This window comes from Chamaea fasciata, unplaced genomic scaffold (assembly GCF_029207755.1).
Source record: "Chamaea fasciata isolate MVZ Bird 193981 ecotype frontalis unplaced genomic scaffold, bChaFas1.0.hap1 SCAF_4, whole genome shotgun sequence".
NCBI classification, from domain to species: Eukaryota; Metazoa; Chordata; class Aves; order Passeriformes; family Sylviidae; genus Chamaea; species Chamaea fasciata.
The window spans coordinates 79,139,579-79,156,131 of NW_027094089.1; the positions used below are offsets into that span (position 1 = coordinate 79,139,579).

At 39.4% G+C, this 16,553-nt stretch overlaps 1 protein-coding gene across 1 annotated transcript in view; it reads left to right on the plus strand.

Moving 5' to 3' along the window:
• The first annotated feature begins 453 nt into the window (after nucleotides 1-453).
• Nucleotides 454-16,553, plus strand: part of KLHL4 (kelch like family member 4) — a 39,096-nt gene continuing 22,996 nt past the window's right edge. The window contains exon 1 of the mRNA XM_066182191.1: nucleotides 454-915. Within this exon, the coding sequence (XP_066038288.1) occupies nucleotides 494-915 (422 nt within the window). The 5' untranslated portion in view covers nucleotides 454-493. The remainder of the gene's footprint in view (nucleotides 916-16,553) is intronic.

Consider the following 16,553-nt stretch of genomic DNA (forward strand, 5'->3'; position numbering starts at 1 on the left):
CAGGCTTGATGGAGAACGCCGTGAGATAAGATAGAAAGTCCTGTCACTTTATTTGCGCCTGCTTCCCTGCATCTTAAGTTGCAGCCCGGGCTCCCTGAGGATCATGTGAGGCTGGGTTATATATTGGGAGCCGCGCTGTGGAGCTGGGAGTGTGTAAGCCCGGCAGCTGGGGAGTGTTATGGTTGCTGCTTTCCTGTGCTAAGCTGATTTACTTGTTTAAGGTCTGACCTCATCATCCTGTCAGTATGGATTCCCACCTTTACAGTTAACAGCAGCTCAGCATCGGCTGCGGGAGCTGGCGGTGCATTAACCAGAAGAGAGAGGGGAGAGAGCCACCGCTATTCGTTCTGCTTTTGTCTTTCCTTAAGGAGTTGAAACAGAAGAGATAACAAAGAATCCATTTCCTTCCTAAAAGAATAGGCTTTGTATATATATATATATATATATTTATTTTTTTTCTTTCCCCCCCACTCTGGGGAAAAAAAAAATAAAAATGTCAGTGTCTGGAAAGAAAGAGTTTGATGTGAAGCAGATCCTGAGGCTCCGCTGGAGGTGGTTCAGCCACCCCTCGCAGGGCTCCGCCGGCTCCGGGGGCTGCCATCAGCAGGAAGGATATGAGCACAGAGGGACTCCGGTGCAGAACAGGTTGAAGAGCCACTCTCGGGACAGGAATGGGCTGAAGAAGAACAGCAGCCCCGTCCACCACAACATCCTGGCCCCCGTGCCGGGGCCGACGCCGGTGCACCACCGAGCCATCCACGCCTGGCACCAGCAGAACCTCATCGAGCAGCTGCGCTCCGGCGAGGACACCCCCAAAGGCAGCACGGAGGGAAACTCTGCCAAAGAGGATTCAAGTAAAACCACGCAGGAGCTGCAGATGATCACAGAGCAAAATGCAGATGAATCTGCAGAGAGGTAGGAGTTATTAAAGTCTGCGCTTGGAAAGCCAGACTTGTTTCCAAGTTATTCCCTAAAGCTGTCTTTGTTTTTAGCTAGAGTTCCTTACTGCATTAGTCTCACTTTATGTATGTGCACACCCACACTCAGACGAGAAGGAACACTTCTGCATCAGAAAAATGAACAGGAACACTGTCGTGAAATTTTGATCTTTGCTTAAGGTACATCATTCCATAACTCTTCCGTATGCATAAAATCTGCCAGTTTATCAAATCTGCTCTATCAACATTCACAGCATATCAGTTTTTTCTCTTGATTTATTATGTGTGAGTGCAGTGAAAAAAGGAGCCTCCTGACATCCTGTCCTCATTCTGACTTTATCAATGGGTGCAACTTTGACAAATGGGAGCTGCTGGAGGTGCACGGGCTCTGTGGTTGCCATTGACCTCTCAGATTTCTCACTGATTTTCTTTTACTGTCTTCCTGGCAAGTAAAATTAACCTTGAACTAAGTGGAAAGGAAGCATCATTCTTTGCTTTTTTTAAAGATCTGTTTGCAACCCCAGTACTTTCACAGCTTATTTAGTATGCTAAGACAAATATTTTCTGCAAGGTCAGATGGAAAAACATTACAGCTATGAGACCTTACAGGTGTAAGCACAAAGCAAGAGCTATTTTAAAGTTGTGAATAAAAAAGAATGCAATACTACTGCCACTTATTTAATTAAGTTTTTTTATGTTTGCTTTTTCAAAACTCATGTCAGTGTCTTTAGCTTATCCAGCAACATTTTTACCCACCTTTCCCCACCTTGGACTCAAATCAAGCCTTTATGATATGATTATTTGCACCATTTGATGAGATTGCTATCAGACTTTGGACATAACTTAAACGTGTTACATTGCATTTAAATACAAATTTATCTTGAAGTTACAGTTCTCTCAGTAAAAACCAAGCTGACAGCTTACATATTTTTAGCAGTTATTGTTTTTCAAGTTGTGCATCTGCTGTGGGGGAACATCTGCAGATGGAACTGCAAAAACTGCATTCCAAAATGTCACTTGGAAACCAGTCCCAGTAGTCACTAGGTACCAGATAAAATCATTACAGAATAAAAGCACTGAGGAAGGACTGTGGGATTTCTATGTGTTTCCAAGGGCACTGGTTTGGAATGGGGAAGCAGCATACCCTTAGTACAACATTTCAAATGATAGTACAAATTTTCTGAAAAAAGAGGTGATTTTAGACACACCTTAGAAGGAAAATTGATTTAATTTGAGGAAAAATAAGGAACACTTGTCCGTCTAAATAAGATTCTACACCATGTGAAGAAGTAGGTAAAAAAAAGCCTAATCAGTTCAGTTTGGGAGGTCTTAAACCACTGCCTTCTAAAATAAGATGTGACATTTTCTCCAGCTATATATAAAGTTTCTGCTAAGACCTCCTCAAGTTTTGTACCTTCATATCCATTCCAATTTAAGTGCCACTCTTGAGCTGTTTAAAGTTGCAGCATTTAGGATAGCTTTGGAACTGCATATATCATATATTGTTACAGTCAAATGAGTGGCTTTCTTTAAGATTTCAGTAAAAGCCATCACTGCATGTTGTAGATTAAAATCTGCTTTAACATACATTTTAAAAAGCTGAATTGGCAACAGATTGTTTATAAAGTGAAACTCATGACTATGAGTTTCTCTATAATTAAAATTTCAAGAAAATAAAACTGACCATGAAGGACAAAGTAACTCAAATTTCTTAAATGTTTATTAACAGAAATAGTTAAGTTAAACACTGTTCCTACAGTAAAACCTCCCCCTACAGCATCCAGCACAGGCCACACATTCATTAATACATCAGTTGGCTGGGTAGAAATGAGATACTGAGAAGAAATCAGGAGAAGCAGCAATCCATATCTACATCTGCCTAAATCTAGGATGTCGATATCCATATCTGGATATATTTCCTTCTCTTCAAAACAATGCCTCATCTTTGAAATCATGCCTTTAAACCATTTCATGTCTCCTTTTCCTTTAGAAGTTCCAGAGAGTCCAAATCAATGGTAACCAGTGGGCTCTGCTGGTGATTAACACGTAAAAATCATGTGTTTGCAGGACCCCCTGAGCCCCTGTCCTCGCACTGCTAAAGCCACCACAGCAGGAGCTGTGCAGGTATTGCAGCTGAACTTCACATCCACACCTGAGCACACCAAAGACAAATTTGCCTTTTAGACCACAAAGACACCGTACCTCCAGAGCAGCTGTCTCTAAACCAGCAGATTTCCCTCTGCCTGAAGAAGAAGTCCTATTTTTAGGTGGATCTAAAGCAGGACTCTGCTGAGTGTCACATGGACGTCCAAAATAGTAGAAAAGGAGAGAGAATCTGGCCAACACCTCAACCCTGAGGAGAATATGAAAGCTGTTTCTACTAAGAATTTAATGCTTCCCATTGGAAAACTTTGGAAATGTGAAAACAGTATTCTGAATTTCTTCAGAAAAATTTGAGCTGTCTTTCTCTAGAAACCTCAGGACTAAATGGTGTCAGTGATGGGCGGAGAGCACCCCTGGGGTTTGATGAAATACAGGTTGGTTATTGAGGAGGAAAGTTAAATAATAAAGTTCCAAACAACAGTTCCATTTGGAATACATATCATCAATACACTTATTTCTGCTTTCTTCGATGCATTTTGGTATTCCTGTCCCCAAATTAAATAGTGCAGGATTTAAAGAAACCCTCCTGATCAAGGTGCTTGCTCTTGAATTGTATCCCCTGACAAGTGACAAAGTAAATGAGGCTCAAACGACTAAAACTGATTAGTTTTGTCCTAATCATAACCACAATTATGTGTGGTAAGCCAATACATTCTGGGTCATAAATAGATGGTTTATTGGCACAAGGATAAGGAAAGCCTCTCAGCATTCTTGGGAGTGTTAGGTCCAGTGCTGCTCAGGGAACCTGCTCGAAAAGCCTCCTGCGAGCATCTAAAATGATGGGCCTTGACCTGCTGGTCAAAAGGATCTAAGATCCTTTTGGTTTGGAAAAAAAAGATGAACAGTGGACAACCTGTATTTACTGACCTCATCCGATTCTCATCAATCTGCTCCTTGAACGAGGGCTGGGACCTCTTCATGGGTGAAAGAAAGAGAAACCAGCTAAAGCCTGCATAGCCACCAAGTTGTTGTATTGATAGAGTTTATTTCCCAATACAGCACTTTCTGGGGTGATCAGCAAGCTGAACCTGTGGAATATGGCCTTGCCAAGGAAGAGCAAACACCTTCAGAGATTTCAGGTCTGGCTCAAAGAGGGAGCTGGAGTGAGCTCTGTAAGAACCCATGGGAAATAACCTGTGGGTGGATGCTGGTTCAGCAGGCAGGGCTGGGGTAGGGCAGAGCACTTGAGCTGTACAGGACACCCCTGATCTATCCTGTCTGGAATCTTGTGAGGTTCAGGCTCCTCTGCCAGGGGGCCCAGGAAACGTTTCCATTTCTTTAAAAGGAAGTGGTCTGGCAGTGATCGAGAGACATCAGCACACACTGGGAAGATTTGATGGCTAGATTTTGACAGTCAATCTTGTGTGCACCCCATGAACACACTTGTACACACACAGACTGAAAAAGCACTGAAGCCTCCTAAAAAGAAGAATTTTGATATTTAATTACTTTGATTACTTCCCTTACTAAGTTCTGGTCTCACAGACACTGACTTCTCCATGAGAGCACTGTGCCCAGCATTTATTAACATTATGCCACATTACCACATCCATTCCTGCATGCCTGCCAGGTTTCCAGTTCCACAAGTGGGCTACTGCAGACCATGTGTGCTGGTTAAGTATTTCCTACTTGCCCAAAGGCACTTAGATTTCAATGGTAAATGTAGCATCCATTCATCATTTTTCCCTTCAGGATTTTTTTTTTTTTTTAAACTTTGTGGCTGAAAAATTGCTGACTAACTCTAACTGGGGACAGACTGTAGTTTTGCTAAGGACAAATGTTTTCCAATTTCCCACATGAGGCAAAATATATTTCTAATTCATTTTAATGGAATTTTTTGCTGTCATAAGCCAAACAGTAATGACTGATGCACATGGAAACAGATACTTGTGAGATGCAACCTCCCAAAGGCAATCCTTTTCTGTGGTGGCTATTTTTGATCTACAGCTACTTTGATACTTCATCTTAAGGCTTGAAAATTCACTTTTTTTTTTTTTTTTTTTTTTTTTTTAGTTTTGGCAGACATGTGGAAATAACTATCAGACTATTTTCTTCACTGTCTCTGACATACATATAAACACACACACGTGTATATGACTATTTCAGAGGTTGTCTCCTATCTGACAGTTTTCTGCTTTTAGCTCCAGTAGCAGAAGACAGCCTTGGCTCCCATTCCAGTGTGAAATAAAGAAAAAGAAAGCAGGTGATAATTTCCCTGGTGAAAATGGAACTTAGGAGTTGTTCTGTGAAACCACTGGTCAAACCAGATTGAGAGGGCTTTTGGCACTGAGTGAAGTTCCGGGTATCCATATAAACAGTGAAGCAGAGGAATGACTGATAATAGATCCCAAGGCAGCAGGAAAAGGGAGGAATGCGATGTTCCCTGTGCAAAGAAGGTCATGAAGGGCTGCATTTGGGGTGGTACGTCACAACACTGTTTTCCTATCCTGGGTAAGAATGCAGTTCCATGAACAATTTCTGATGCCCAAGGTAAAGTTTAGAAATGACAATTCCTAATCTCGCATCACAGCAGTCTTTATTTTTAAAACAGAACTACTCCAGTTTTGTTTTCACTGAACGTCCAGCATTTTGAAAAAAAATTTCAAAAAATCTTAAGTTTAACATGTAAATATTTTAGAAGCACGGTCAGCAATGCAGGACATGGAGTCAGACGGCATTTCAATCCTTCTGTGGCAAAGCTGGACCAGCTAGGTTTAGGTGCTTCCTTGCTTGTCTTAGAATTTCAGTTCATTAATGCCTTGGTCTTCCCCCATCAGTACAGGCGGCATATTGTTCTCTTTATTCTTCTTATTGCCACACTTTTCTTCTTGACACCCTTTGCTTACTTTTGAAAATTGCTGGAGGTCTAAAGAGCTGCAATTCTTCAGTCTTGTCTCAGAATCCGTACCCTGACAGCTCTGACATTTCATTGCTGTCCTGCCTGTCTCCAGCAGGTCTGTCTGAACTTGCAGCTCAGTGACCAGGCCTGGATGTGCTCCTGTTGGAGTCTGGCAGTTCTAGTGGAGAGCTGGATTCCTCCTGTGCCATCCTGACTCAAGCTGTTTGAATGTCCTCAGTAGTTGTTTTTCTTTTATCAACACCGTGGTACTCTTGCTCATGCCTGCCTTGTGATTAATGTAAAACTCCTGCCTCTGTACCAGAGACCTGTTCCCAAACCATCTGCACATTTTTGCAGTTATTTGTTCCTAAAACCAGCACTTTGCACAAATAAATTCCATCTTGTGTTTATCAGATAATGGCTCCAGTTGGCTGAGCTAGTATTCAGTTCTGATTTTATAACTCTGATTTAGTGATTTAACATTCAGTTCTGATCCAATATCCCTCCATCCCTGCAGCTCTTCTCAGCTTGGCACAATCTCCAATTGCAATATATACTATCATAGATTTATCTTTATTTTTCAAGTAATTTAGAAAATTTATGGGAAGTTATAGAGGAACTTCAGTGCTAAGTTCCTTAGGAACTCAGTTTGATTTACCTTCCTATTTGTCAGTGAACCATTGGTGATTTAACAGTATGATTTCAAACCAGCTTTACATTTGTTCCAAAATGGGTTACTCCAGACAGTCCTTGAGGCTGAACTTTGCACTATCTGGTATAACACATTGAAAAATAACACTCTGATGTTCAAGGTATACATGACAACTATTTCTTTTCTGCTCTCCATAATTTCTAGCAAAACCTGTTAATGAGGCACTTCAGTTTACTTTGAGATGTTATGCTTGGCAAAGTCTTGATGACTTAAGTTTTATTTCTAACGGCTCAGAAATATTAATTATATGAATTTTACCCTGTATAATTTGGAAAGAAGTAGCAGCAAGGAAATTATGTGTGTGTCTTGTGGAGAACTTTTCAGTTTCTTTAGCGTTTATAACAATTTAATATCAATTCCAGCAGTATGTTTTAAAAAGATGACTTTCTGCAAGCCTGCAATGAATAACCAAAATGCTTCCTTGTTTCCTCTGGGACAAGCAAAAGCTAATTTTCTTCCAACAATGTTCTTTAGCTAAAGGTCAAAATATGAGTTTGAAACTGGATGGTTTAAGATGTTTGTAGCTGATTTGAGAGGAGTCAGAAGTGACAGCATTTTATGGAAATTCATTCACAACTGGTTGAAATATGGTTTGGCTGAAATATTCTTGGCTGGCTGTAGCCAAGAAAATTTTATGTCTAACAATTCGCTAAGTGTGGAAAACCTATAAAGTTATAGTAAGTGGTATCTGATGCAGGATTAAAATCTAAGAGGAAAATCAGCTTTTTCCCCAGCAGCTGATAATTCACAAAGAGGAACAGGCCTTTTGAGGCCAAGTGCACTTGCACCAGTGACCAATGAATTAATTCTGACTAAAAAAATGCTGTGACCTCATACAAGAGCTCTTGGTACAGAAATTAGAATCAAAATGTCTCAAATGCATCCTTGGGATGTATTCCTATTCTCACCTTCTGTTATGACATCTTCTGAAGAACTTGAAAGAGCAAAAAAAAAAAACAAGGATATTGAAGTGGGTTGATACAGTTATTAAAGATGAAAGGAATGAGTAGAACTGTGTTTTGAAATTAATTTTATATTCACCCTGTGGAAGGACTAGATATTTATTAATTTTTTTTTTTAATAGATAGACAAATAGAATCATAGGAAACTTTATGCTGAAAAGGGGCTCTGGATGTCATCAAGTCAAACCCTGTCTACCCACCCAGAAGTCTATGAAGAGAAATAATCTGACTCACTAGAAAACACACAATATTTTACAGGCCTACATTTAACAAGCCTAGCTTTCAAAGATGAATTATTATAGGCAAGGGAAAAAAAAATCATTTAATAGTAATTTAAGAATCTAGGACAATTCCAGTCATTTCAAAACAATTTTTTTACGATACAATTATCTTCTCATTCTACTCCGCAGAGCTTGCTCTCAGCAAAGACAGCTGTTAAATGACTTTTTAAAGAGTTATTACTGTTCTTAAAATCACTTCTTAATGTCTCCAGAAAAAGTTAAGGAGATGATTAAACACATGTGCCCAGGGCAGAGCAGTTTTTACAGACACACTGAGATTATGCAACTGAAAAATCAACAAGAAATCAGATGGTTGGTGAAACACCCTGGGAAAAGGGGAAGAAGGTTTTGCTTGGTTTCAGAGTTACAGCCAGACAAGGTCTTAAAAGAAAGAAACTATTTATTTTCACCCTTGGTTTCTGGCTGAATTGTTGACTTTGGCATATTGTAATGAGGAAAATTACTAAAATCCTACAGATTTAAAAAGAATAAAGGGATTTGTTTGTTTTAATCAAACAGCTCAATTTGCCCAGCTGAACTAGACCAGTTTGATTTAGCTCCTTTCATTCTGCTAGAATGAAATAATTCTCTAATGTATTTAGAAAATGATCATATCAGGCAATTAAATGAGACTGTGGCTTGCTTGTTTTGCACCTGTTGGTGTGCAGTGTAAAAGAATTAAAAAATGAAGCTGGAGTACTGTTGGGATACACAGAAAGAGTTGAAGACAAGTATAGGATATAAATGTCAAGAAAACAACCCCTCTGAAACAAAGTTGTAACCAAATTTATTCCTCTATGGCATCAGATTCCCCCTCAGTGACTCCATCAACAGAAACACCAGGACTGGAAATTCCCACCCTGCTGTGACAGCAAATCTGCTCCCAGACCACCTCCTTCTCTCCTTTTTCAAGCAAATGCTTAATAGTCAAAACTCAATTCAAAGCCAATTAAAATAGCTAGAACAAGACCAGAGAGCCTGGCACTTTATGAAAATGTTGCCCCATCCAATAATTCTTAGCTTAAAACATCTTCAATTTCATTGTAGTAATTGTTTCCACCCTACGTGACAAGTCAGGATATTTCACTAAAACCTGTCTGCTGCTCACAGGGAACAAGAGGATAACTAAAAGTAGTTAAAGGAATATGCCTTCATTTCAGGTTTAAATATAGCCTAGAGCTCCTAAATTAATACAGTTTCATAGCGTTTTGTAAGGAAATAGGCACTGTATTCTCATGCCGTTTTACAGGATGAAGAGTTTCCCTCATCACATTCTCCCCCAAAACCTATTTAGGCTAAACAAACATTTTTATTGGAAAGGAGAGCAATGGCTGATACCTGGCCCTTCCTTCAGTTTTGTTGTACATATTTCGAAAATATTCTTTGGACAAGAATCCAGATTTCTTACCTGGATATTAACATTTGATTTAATCAAATTCAAGTTCTCTCAGCTTAAATTTTTAGCTTCATGACTGAAAAATCAATGTATGGGTTATGTCTCAGTTTTGTTGCCTGTTTCTTTTATTACCTCAGAGCAACCAGAGCCTCTTGGTATCACAGTTCACTCATATATAAGAGCATTTTCCTGGGGACACAACAGGAACTGAGCTTTCAAACATCCAGATTTGCCTGCAAACAGCTTTGCAGTGCAAAGTGGAATTCATGTACCCTACGTACATGAATTCTTTATATTTCATAGTTGCACAATTTATCTTCTCATTGTACTGACCTCACAGAAATCAAAGTCTGCTAGAACTTCCCATTACAATAAGAAGAGGCCAATATACTTCCAATGAAATGTTTTGAGCAGCAAACAAAGGCAATATATTTGAGAAAGTGGACAGACACTGTCACCTTTTGCCATGCTTCAGTTTACCTGATGAGTTACAAGTCAAGAGGAAGGGAGGCATTCTGGCAAGAAATGAGAATTTTCAAACCCTGTTCATTTTAATATAAGTTGAGAAAAGGAAGAACCTTTTTGAACTAGGCAAATACACCTTGATTTAAATGGAAATAGTAAGCAAACCACTAAGAAATCTTAGGAGTTGGAGAAAAGCTATTTTAAGCTATTACATATGGTTTGAGTTGCTAGGGAAACCTCTTTTACAGTGTTCATTTAGCACACATGCTCAGGAAAGCTCTTTCTCCATGTCAGACCATTTCAGAACAGTGCAGAATGTGAAGAAATAGAGATGCACATACACAAACACACGGAGTCAAAAACACCCCAGTGATTTCATCTTAGTCATGTTCCACGTCTTTGGTGGGAGCTCGCGCTCTCCCTCTCTGCCATGACCGCCAGATCAAAAGCTCTGATTCCAGACTGAGCATATTTCTTCAAAAATTGCCTTCAGTTTTGGTCCATTGGGGTTCATGTTTTTGGACATTCATCTCTGCAGAGCAGGGGCTTTCCCTTTGTCATATAGTCAGTGAAAAGGCAAAGGAGAGAGGCTGGCTCTGATGCCACCATTTCTGGCCACTCTTTTGAGCAGGGCAGAGAGTAAATAAATACCCTGAACAAAACCTGGGGTGCTCTATCATGTTTACAACAGGTATATATAGATCATTTAAAGACGAAAATTCTGGTTCTGGGTCATGAGTCTCTAGTCGCTCACAAAAGCCACTCACAAAAGATTCTCTCCAGCTCATCATTCAGTTAATGGAGAACTCCACCTTAAAGGCAGAAATTCCTCTTGTGCCATTCCTTACCCCCACCCTGTTCTGTGTGCTGGTGCAGTGGCTTAGGATGGAGTTTTGACCTTTCTGTCTGATATGCCTGACCCAGCAAAACCCCCCAGCTGAGCTGTGCAGGCAGTGCAGTCTCCTGGTGCAGCATGTCACAGGGGATTTAGGAGCAGAGCAAGACAACTTCCTGGGAAGTTCCAGCCTGGTGATCCTGCAGGAGCCAGGCTGTTCAACCAGAACACAACGGACTGCTGAGATAAGCACAGAAAGGGCAGAGCTGTAAGTCTAATTTCTTTTGCCTTAATTTGTTTCATTCACTCAAAGGATCCCAATTTCTGCTAAAAAAGAGATGTGGGGTGGCTTGGTGGCACAAAATGCCAATAAAGTTGCTTGGGAGAAAACTCCCATGGGATGCCACAAAGCAGGAGAGCTCAAATGTGCCTCTCACTGCCTTGTTCAAATGGAGCCCAATTACTCCTCAGCTGTTTAAAGTTTCCTTACACTTTTTCACTTGATGTTAAAGGGAATCCAAAACTGACCTTAACACAATTGAAAAAGCAACAAAGTCAGGACTGAAAGGACAGTATTTTATTGAATACATGCAATAAAATCGCTGTGTGATCTTTTGTATATCCACATTACAATGCAAATTTGCCTCTCTCCAGCCTAGTGAATACTACTGGTAATCCAGGAAAAAAAAACTGTAATCACCATCATCATCACCATCATCACCATCATCACCATCATCATCATCATCATCATCATCATCTAAGCAATATTTTCCCCAATTCATCTCAGTTACACACTTCTAGACTTTCTTTTTTTTTTTTTTCTTTCGATTTAATGTGCTACATTTATTTTGATTTTGTGTTTTTATTTCGATTCAATTACAGTGAAAGAGGCAGACACAGACCTTGGCTTGTTGGAGCAAGTTGTCTCTATTAACTGTCCAGATAAATGCCAAGTAACTAATGGCATCGAGAGAACACGCTTTATTAAGTCAGGTTGTCAGAAATACTGTTAAATACACTTGATACTGTCAAATTAAAGCAGACCTAATGTTCTGTCTGTAAAGGTTGTGAAGACAATTCTCTCTCTGTCTTACAAAGGTGCTGTGGGCTCATGGGCAGAGGTTTCCTCACTAAGGAATTCCTCTAAGGTGCTGCCTCATCCTCCTTCTTTTCTGCACAGGAGATGTTCAGTGGGTATTAATTTCTGACATTAGCAATGATGTATATAATAATAATTGCTAAAATATTTCTCAGGTGTTAGAAGGTGCAAGTCAGTGACCAAAAGTAAGAACAGGAGCTAAAGCACAACAGCCTACAGAATTTATACCATTCAAAATTCTTTCCAGAGGATTTGGAAGGGCATTCACAATATGCTGGTTTGGTTGTACTGACTTGAAAGAAAATGCCCTCAATTGAGCCAGAAATGAATACAGCAGGTTAAGTTATTTGAATTCCTTTCCAGACATAGGTTGGAGTTATATTTTCTGACACAGAAGCTCAGAAGATAACAACTGGCTGGAGAGTGCGTTGGTATCAGCATATCAGTACCTAGGAACACATAGAAATATTTGGCTTTAATGTAAGGAAACTCTCTCAGGGTGTAATTGCACAATTAAAAGAAGGAGAGAATTGATCACAGATAAATTTATGCGGCTTACAAAACCTTCAAACAGAATAGAAAACTTCAGTCTACTTCTCATCTGTGGTTTCTATCTGTGAGACTGCCCAGACCTTTATCCACATCCTCTCTCCCTCATTTTTAATAAATCTGTAATTATGACAAGCCACTCTGGCTAAATAGGTTAAAAACCACTTTTTTTTCCCCCCCATTGCAGCAGTATTTAGCTTTGAACGAGGTATCCAGCAGATCAGCTGAATCAGGTCAGGAGATATTTTGGAAAAAGCCTGGAGATTTTTACATGACTGGGGGTGTCTCATATAGCAAAATGAAATTTGAAGTGGTGCCTTCATCTAGGGAATCGTGTTTCACTTGAATGGGAAAACGTGGTAAGTCTTGCTATTCGTTAGTTAGGACTCAATTAAAAGTAGGAAAGGAAAAAATGTAAAAAAAGAAATGGTCATGAGCAGCCCAAGAATAGTTTGCCTTTGATGAAAAACAAAAAAAAGAAGCAAGAAGCACGTATGAAGGTATTATGGTAGTGGTTTGAGGTTTAATAAATCAAGATATCCTAAAAAAATCTCCCGGCAGGATCCATATCTGATGAGCTGCAAGGCTTAGATTGGTAGGGGCAGGGATAATTGCTATTGAGACTGTTACTCTCTGCCTTTTCAAAGTTCTGCTCACTGGAGGCACAACCGCTTCACATTCGGTTTTCTCTTGTTCTTGTATCTCCCTTTGCTCCTCTCTGCTCCACTTTTCCCAATAATAGTCAAAAGGGAGAGCATAAAGCAGGGTCTTCTTCCCCTCACTCTCTCCCATCAGGAGTCCTTCTGAAAAGTGCTTAATGAAGGAACAAACATGGAGTTAATTAGTTTCATCTGGCAATAGCTTTGCTTGGAGTGAAAACCAGTTCTTTTTGCCGTTGGCCTGTATTTTGTTTTCTATGTCCTCTAAAGAAAAGTGCCACAGGCCCAGATCCAGCATTAAGCCATTATTTTTCATTTTGTACATTCTGACAGCTTGAAATCGTGCTATATCATGCCTCCTGGTCACATCATTTTTTGTTCTTTAGAAAGATTATCACTTGCTCTCAGGAAGTTGAGCAAGAAGTACTCAGCCTCCCTGAGTTTCTCATTCACTTTTAATTTCCCTCCAACACTCCAAAGGTGAGTTTGGAATTCATGCAATGCAGTGACCACTCGCCATTATCAGAACAAAGGATGATTTTAAGATGATAATGTATAAAATACTCCTTTCCTTTCACCTGAAAGGTTTCACTCAGTTATTCTTTATTGCATAATGTAAATGAATACAGTGTTAATTCTCCTGGAGGATAATGTTCTTGAACTGTGATTTAAACTGGCATTAGTTGAAATTATTTGACTGAGACACTCACTTCATCCATGGATATAGACACGTATCTATCAAATAAAACACTCAGGCTGCAAAGGCACTGTTCTCTCCAGGTTGATTAGATATTGCTTCAGCTCCAATTTCCATGCCACAGAAATAAGTGTTTTTAGGTCATGCATCAGAATGTTTATAGCAAATTTTCATGTTTAGATTAGTTCTGTACTAGGAAAAGAAATTCCTCTCTATGCATGTAGTATTATTCATTTTCTCAATTACTGGCATAAAACAGTGTGCATAAAACCCTTCTGTAGACACGAGATCTTCAAACAGCAGAATTAGTAGAAAAAGATCAACACTCAAGAGTTCACATACTAATCTGCAGAGAGTGGAAAATAATTTTGTAATTCCTCTGTTAAAAAAAAAATAAAATATACAATTTCCAAAGGGAAACAGCTTACTGAGGAGAGTGTTTGGTTTGATTCATCTTCCTCAAAATACGATTTGGCCACAGCTGAGAGGACGCACAAAGGGATAAGGGGTCTGCAGCTCGGGTGCAGCTTCCATTTTCCAGTGGAATTACCCCAACAAGTCCCTGATTTCTATTCCTGGGAGAATTCAAAATATCATAACCCAAATTCACCCTGATATGAGTCACGATGACATCTGTCTGTACATCGTCATGTCTGGGGGAAGAACGAAACTCAAACTAGCTAAAGTGGTTTCAGTGTTTTGCTGAAGCTCCAGCAGTTAATGATACACACATTTACACTTGCAATCCCAAATGGCAAAAGTTATTTTAACTAACACCAGCTGAGAGAAGTGGCAGGTTTATGTTAATAAAAAAAATTGCTAAAAACAGGCAGTTCAAATTCTAAAGGAATTGTCAGAGCTTTCAGTTTAGTTGGGAAGTCAGGAGTTTCTCCATTAACTGAAATAAATTATAAATTTTAGTTACTTATTTCTTCATTTGCTACATCATTTTCTGTCATTATTACAACCTCACGTTAATGTTACGACCTCAGCAGTTGCCAACAACTTCCCTTACTCTTTTCGGACAAACGTTTTCACTCATATCCTAGAAACTTCAGAATAAAGAATAAAAAATAACGAAGAAAACTGCAGCGGAAATGTCAAGGCAGAGGCTGGGACAGTTACTGATGTGCTACAATTTTATCAGCATCAATTAATACAAGCACATCAACTCTATCATCATTTTATCCATGTTCAGAAATGGCTTCCTAAGTGCAATATTTTTATTTTTACAGCTAGCTGCTGGGGTTTAGCTGTGAAAGTTGCTGTGATTTTTGTAGGAAAAAGAGATTTTCTCAGCAGCCAGCCCCACGCCAGTGCCCAGCAGCCAGAGGGGAGACCTCACAAGGCCAAACAGGACAGAGCTGTGTGGGGAAAGGGGCTGAGCTGCATGCCTCTGAAACAAGCAGGGAAAAAAAAAAAAAAAAAGGAGGGGGAAAAGAAAAAACGATGAGCTGCACTGGAAATATTGCAGCACAAACAAAGTGAACTGGTGGAGGTGCAGTTTTGCCTTGGCACAGTCGCAGCACACCCAGCGCCCCAAGGAGCTGGAGCCCCCCTGAACTCCAGGCTCTGACAGATCCATGGGATGCTGGTTCCCAGTTTGCTGCTGGGTGCTTGGTGGAATTCACAGTGCACAGGGAAGAACACCCCAGATCAAAATCTCTAAATGACACCAATAACTGAACCCGATTAAACTGAATTTCACAAATATCATAGCGTCTTAAACAGGTACGTTCAAGAAACACTTGAGAAGTGGTCACCATAAAATGTAAATAATAACATCAACATCATTAATACCAACAAAATTAAAAGAGTCCAAAAAATCACCTTTTTTCGTGCAACATAATGGTTCTAAGCTGCCTCATCATCAGGTTTGCTTCCTGGTTTTGGCCACAGATGGACTGAATGAGGTTTGATAAAACACTGAATTTTACAAAGGACGTGGCAAATAATTGGCATTTATGTGTTATTGCATTCTAATTAAATACTGAGGGAATCTGAATTTATCTTTTATATACTGATTAATGAAGAGTGCTCTGCTGATTAATGTGAAGGATTCTTCATTATGATAGAAAATAAATTTAACATAATTCAGAAATTTAAAGAACTGTAGGCCTGGAATGAATCACAAAACTCATGACATCAATTCTGATTACAGAAAAAGATGAAATTTTACCTCCACACACCATTTTTGAGTCCCAGCTTTCTTAGGATCCAGTACAATCTCACTGTTACCTGTCATTTCCTCCCCTGTGTTCCATTCAGGTAATTATATGAACAGAGGTGTAAGCAGCTCTTTGAAAAGTAAAAATTTCCCTAAAGTTTAATGAGGACAAGGGCAAAGATAGCTCTCTGAATTTAAATTCTGTTCCCAAAAAACTTTTTGTCTTGCTATGATATATCCATAATAATAATTAAATATTAATAACAAGTAAACCCTCTTTCTACCACTTGATTTTCTGTATTAAAATCATGGAGCAGTATCAGAAGCAGGATTTGCCTGGAATGCTCTCAGCACCTTGTCCGCCTTTGGAACTGAATCCCTGGCAGATTTCAAGTGTGGCTAAACAAGTTATTCATATCTCTTGTATTTATTACACTTAAAACCTGCCATCCCAGCTCGATTTTGAAAATGTCATGTGAAATAGTGTCAGGAGTCATCCAAAAGTCGAGATCACTTCTGACAATTCATGTTTTTCTCCCAGTAAGCCTTGGTACCTTGAAAAAAAAAGAATAAAATTCAATGTTCTGACATGATTCATTCTGACCAGCCACGCTGGCTGGTATTTATGTCCCTCTTATCATCGAGACACTTAATGCTTTTTGATTATTTCTTCGGGTTTTCAGTTTATATTGTCTATTTCAAAATTCCATGTTTCTGTTAAAATATGGGACCATATTTTGACTATCCTTCACAAATCCTTACAGGAAAACTCTGGAATGATTTCAGTTGGC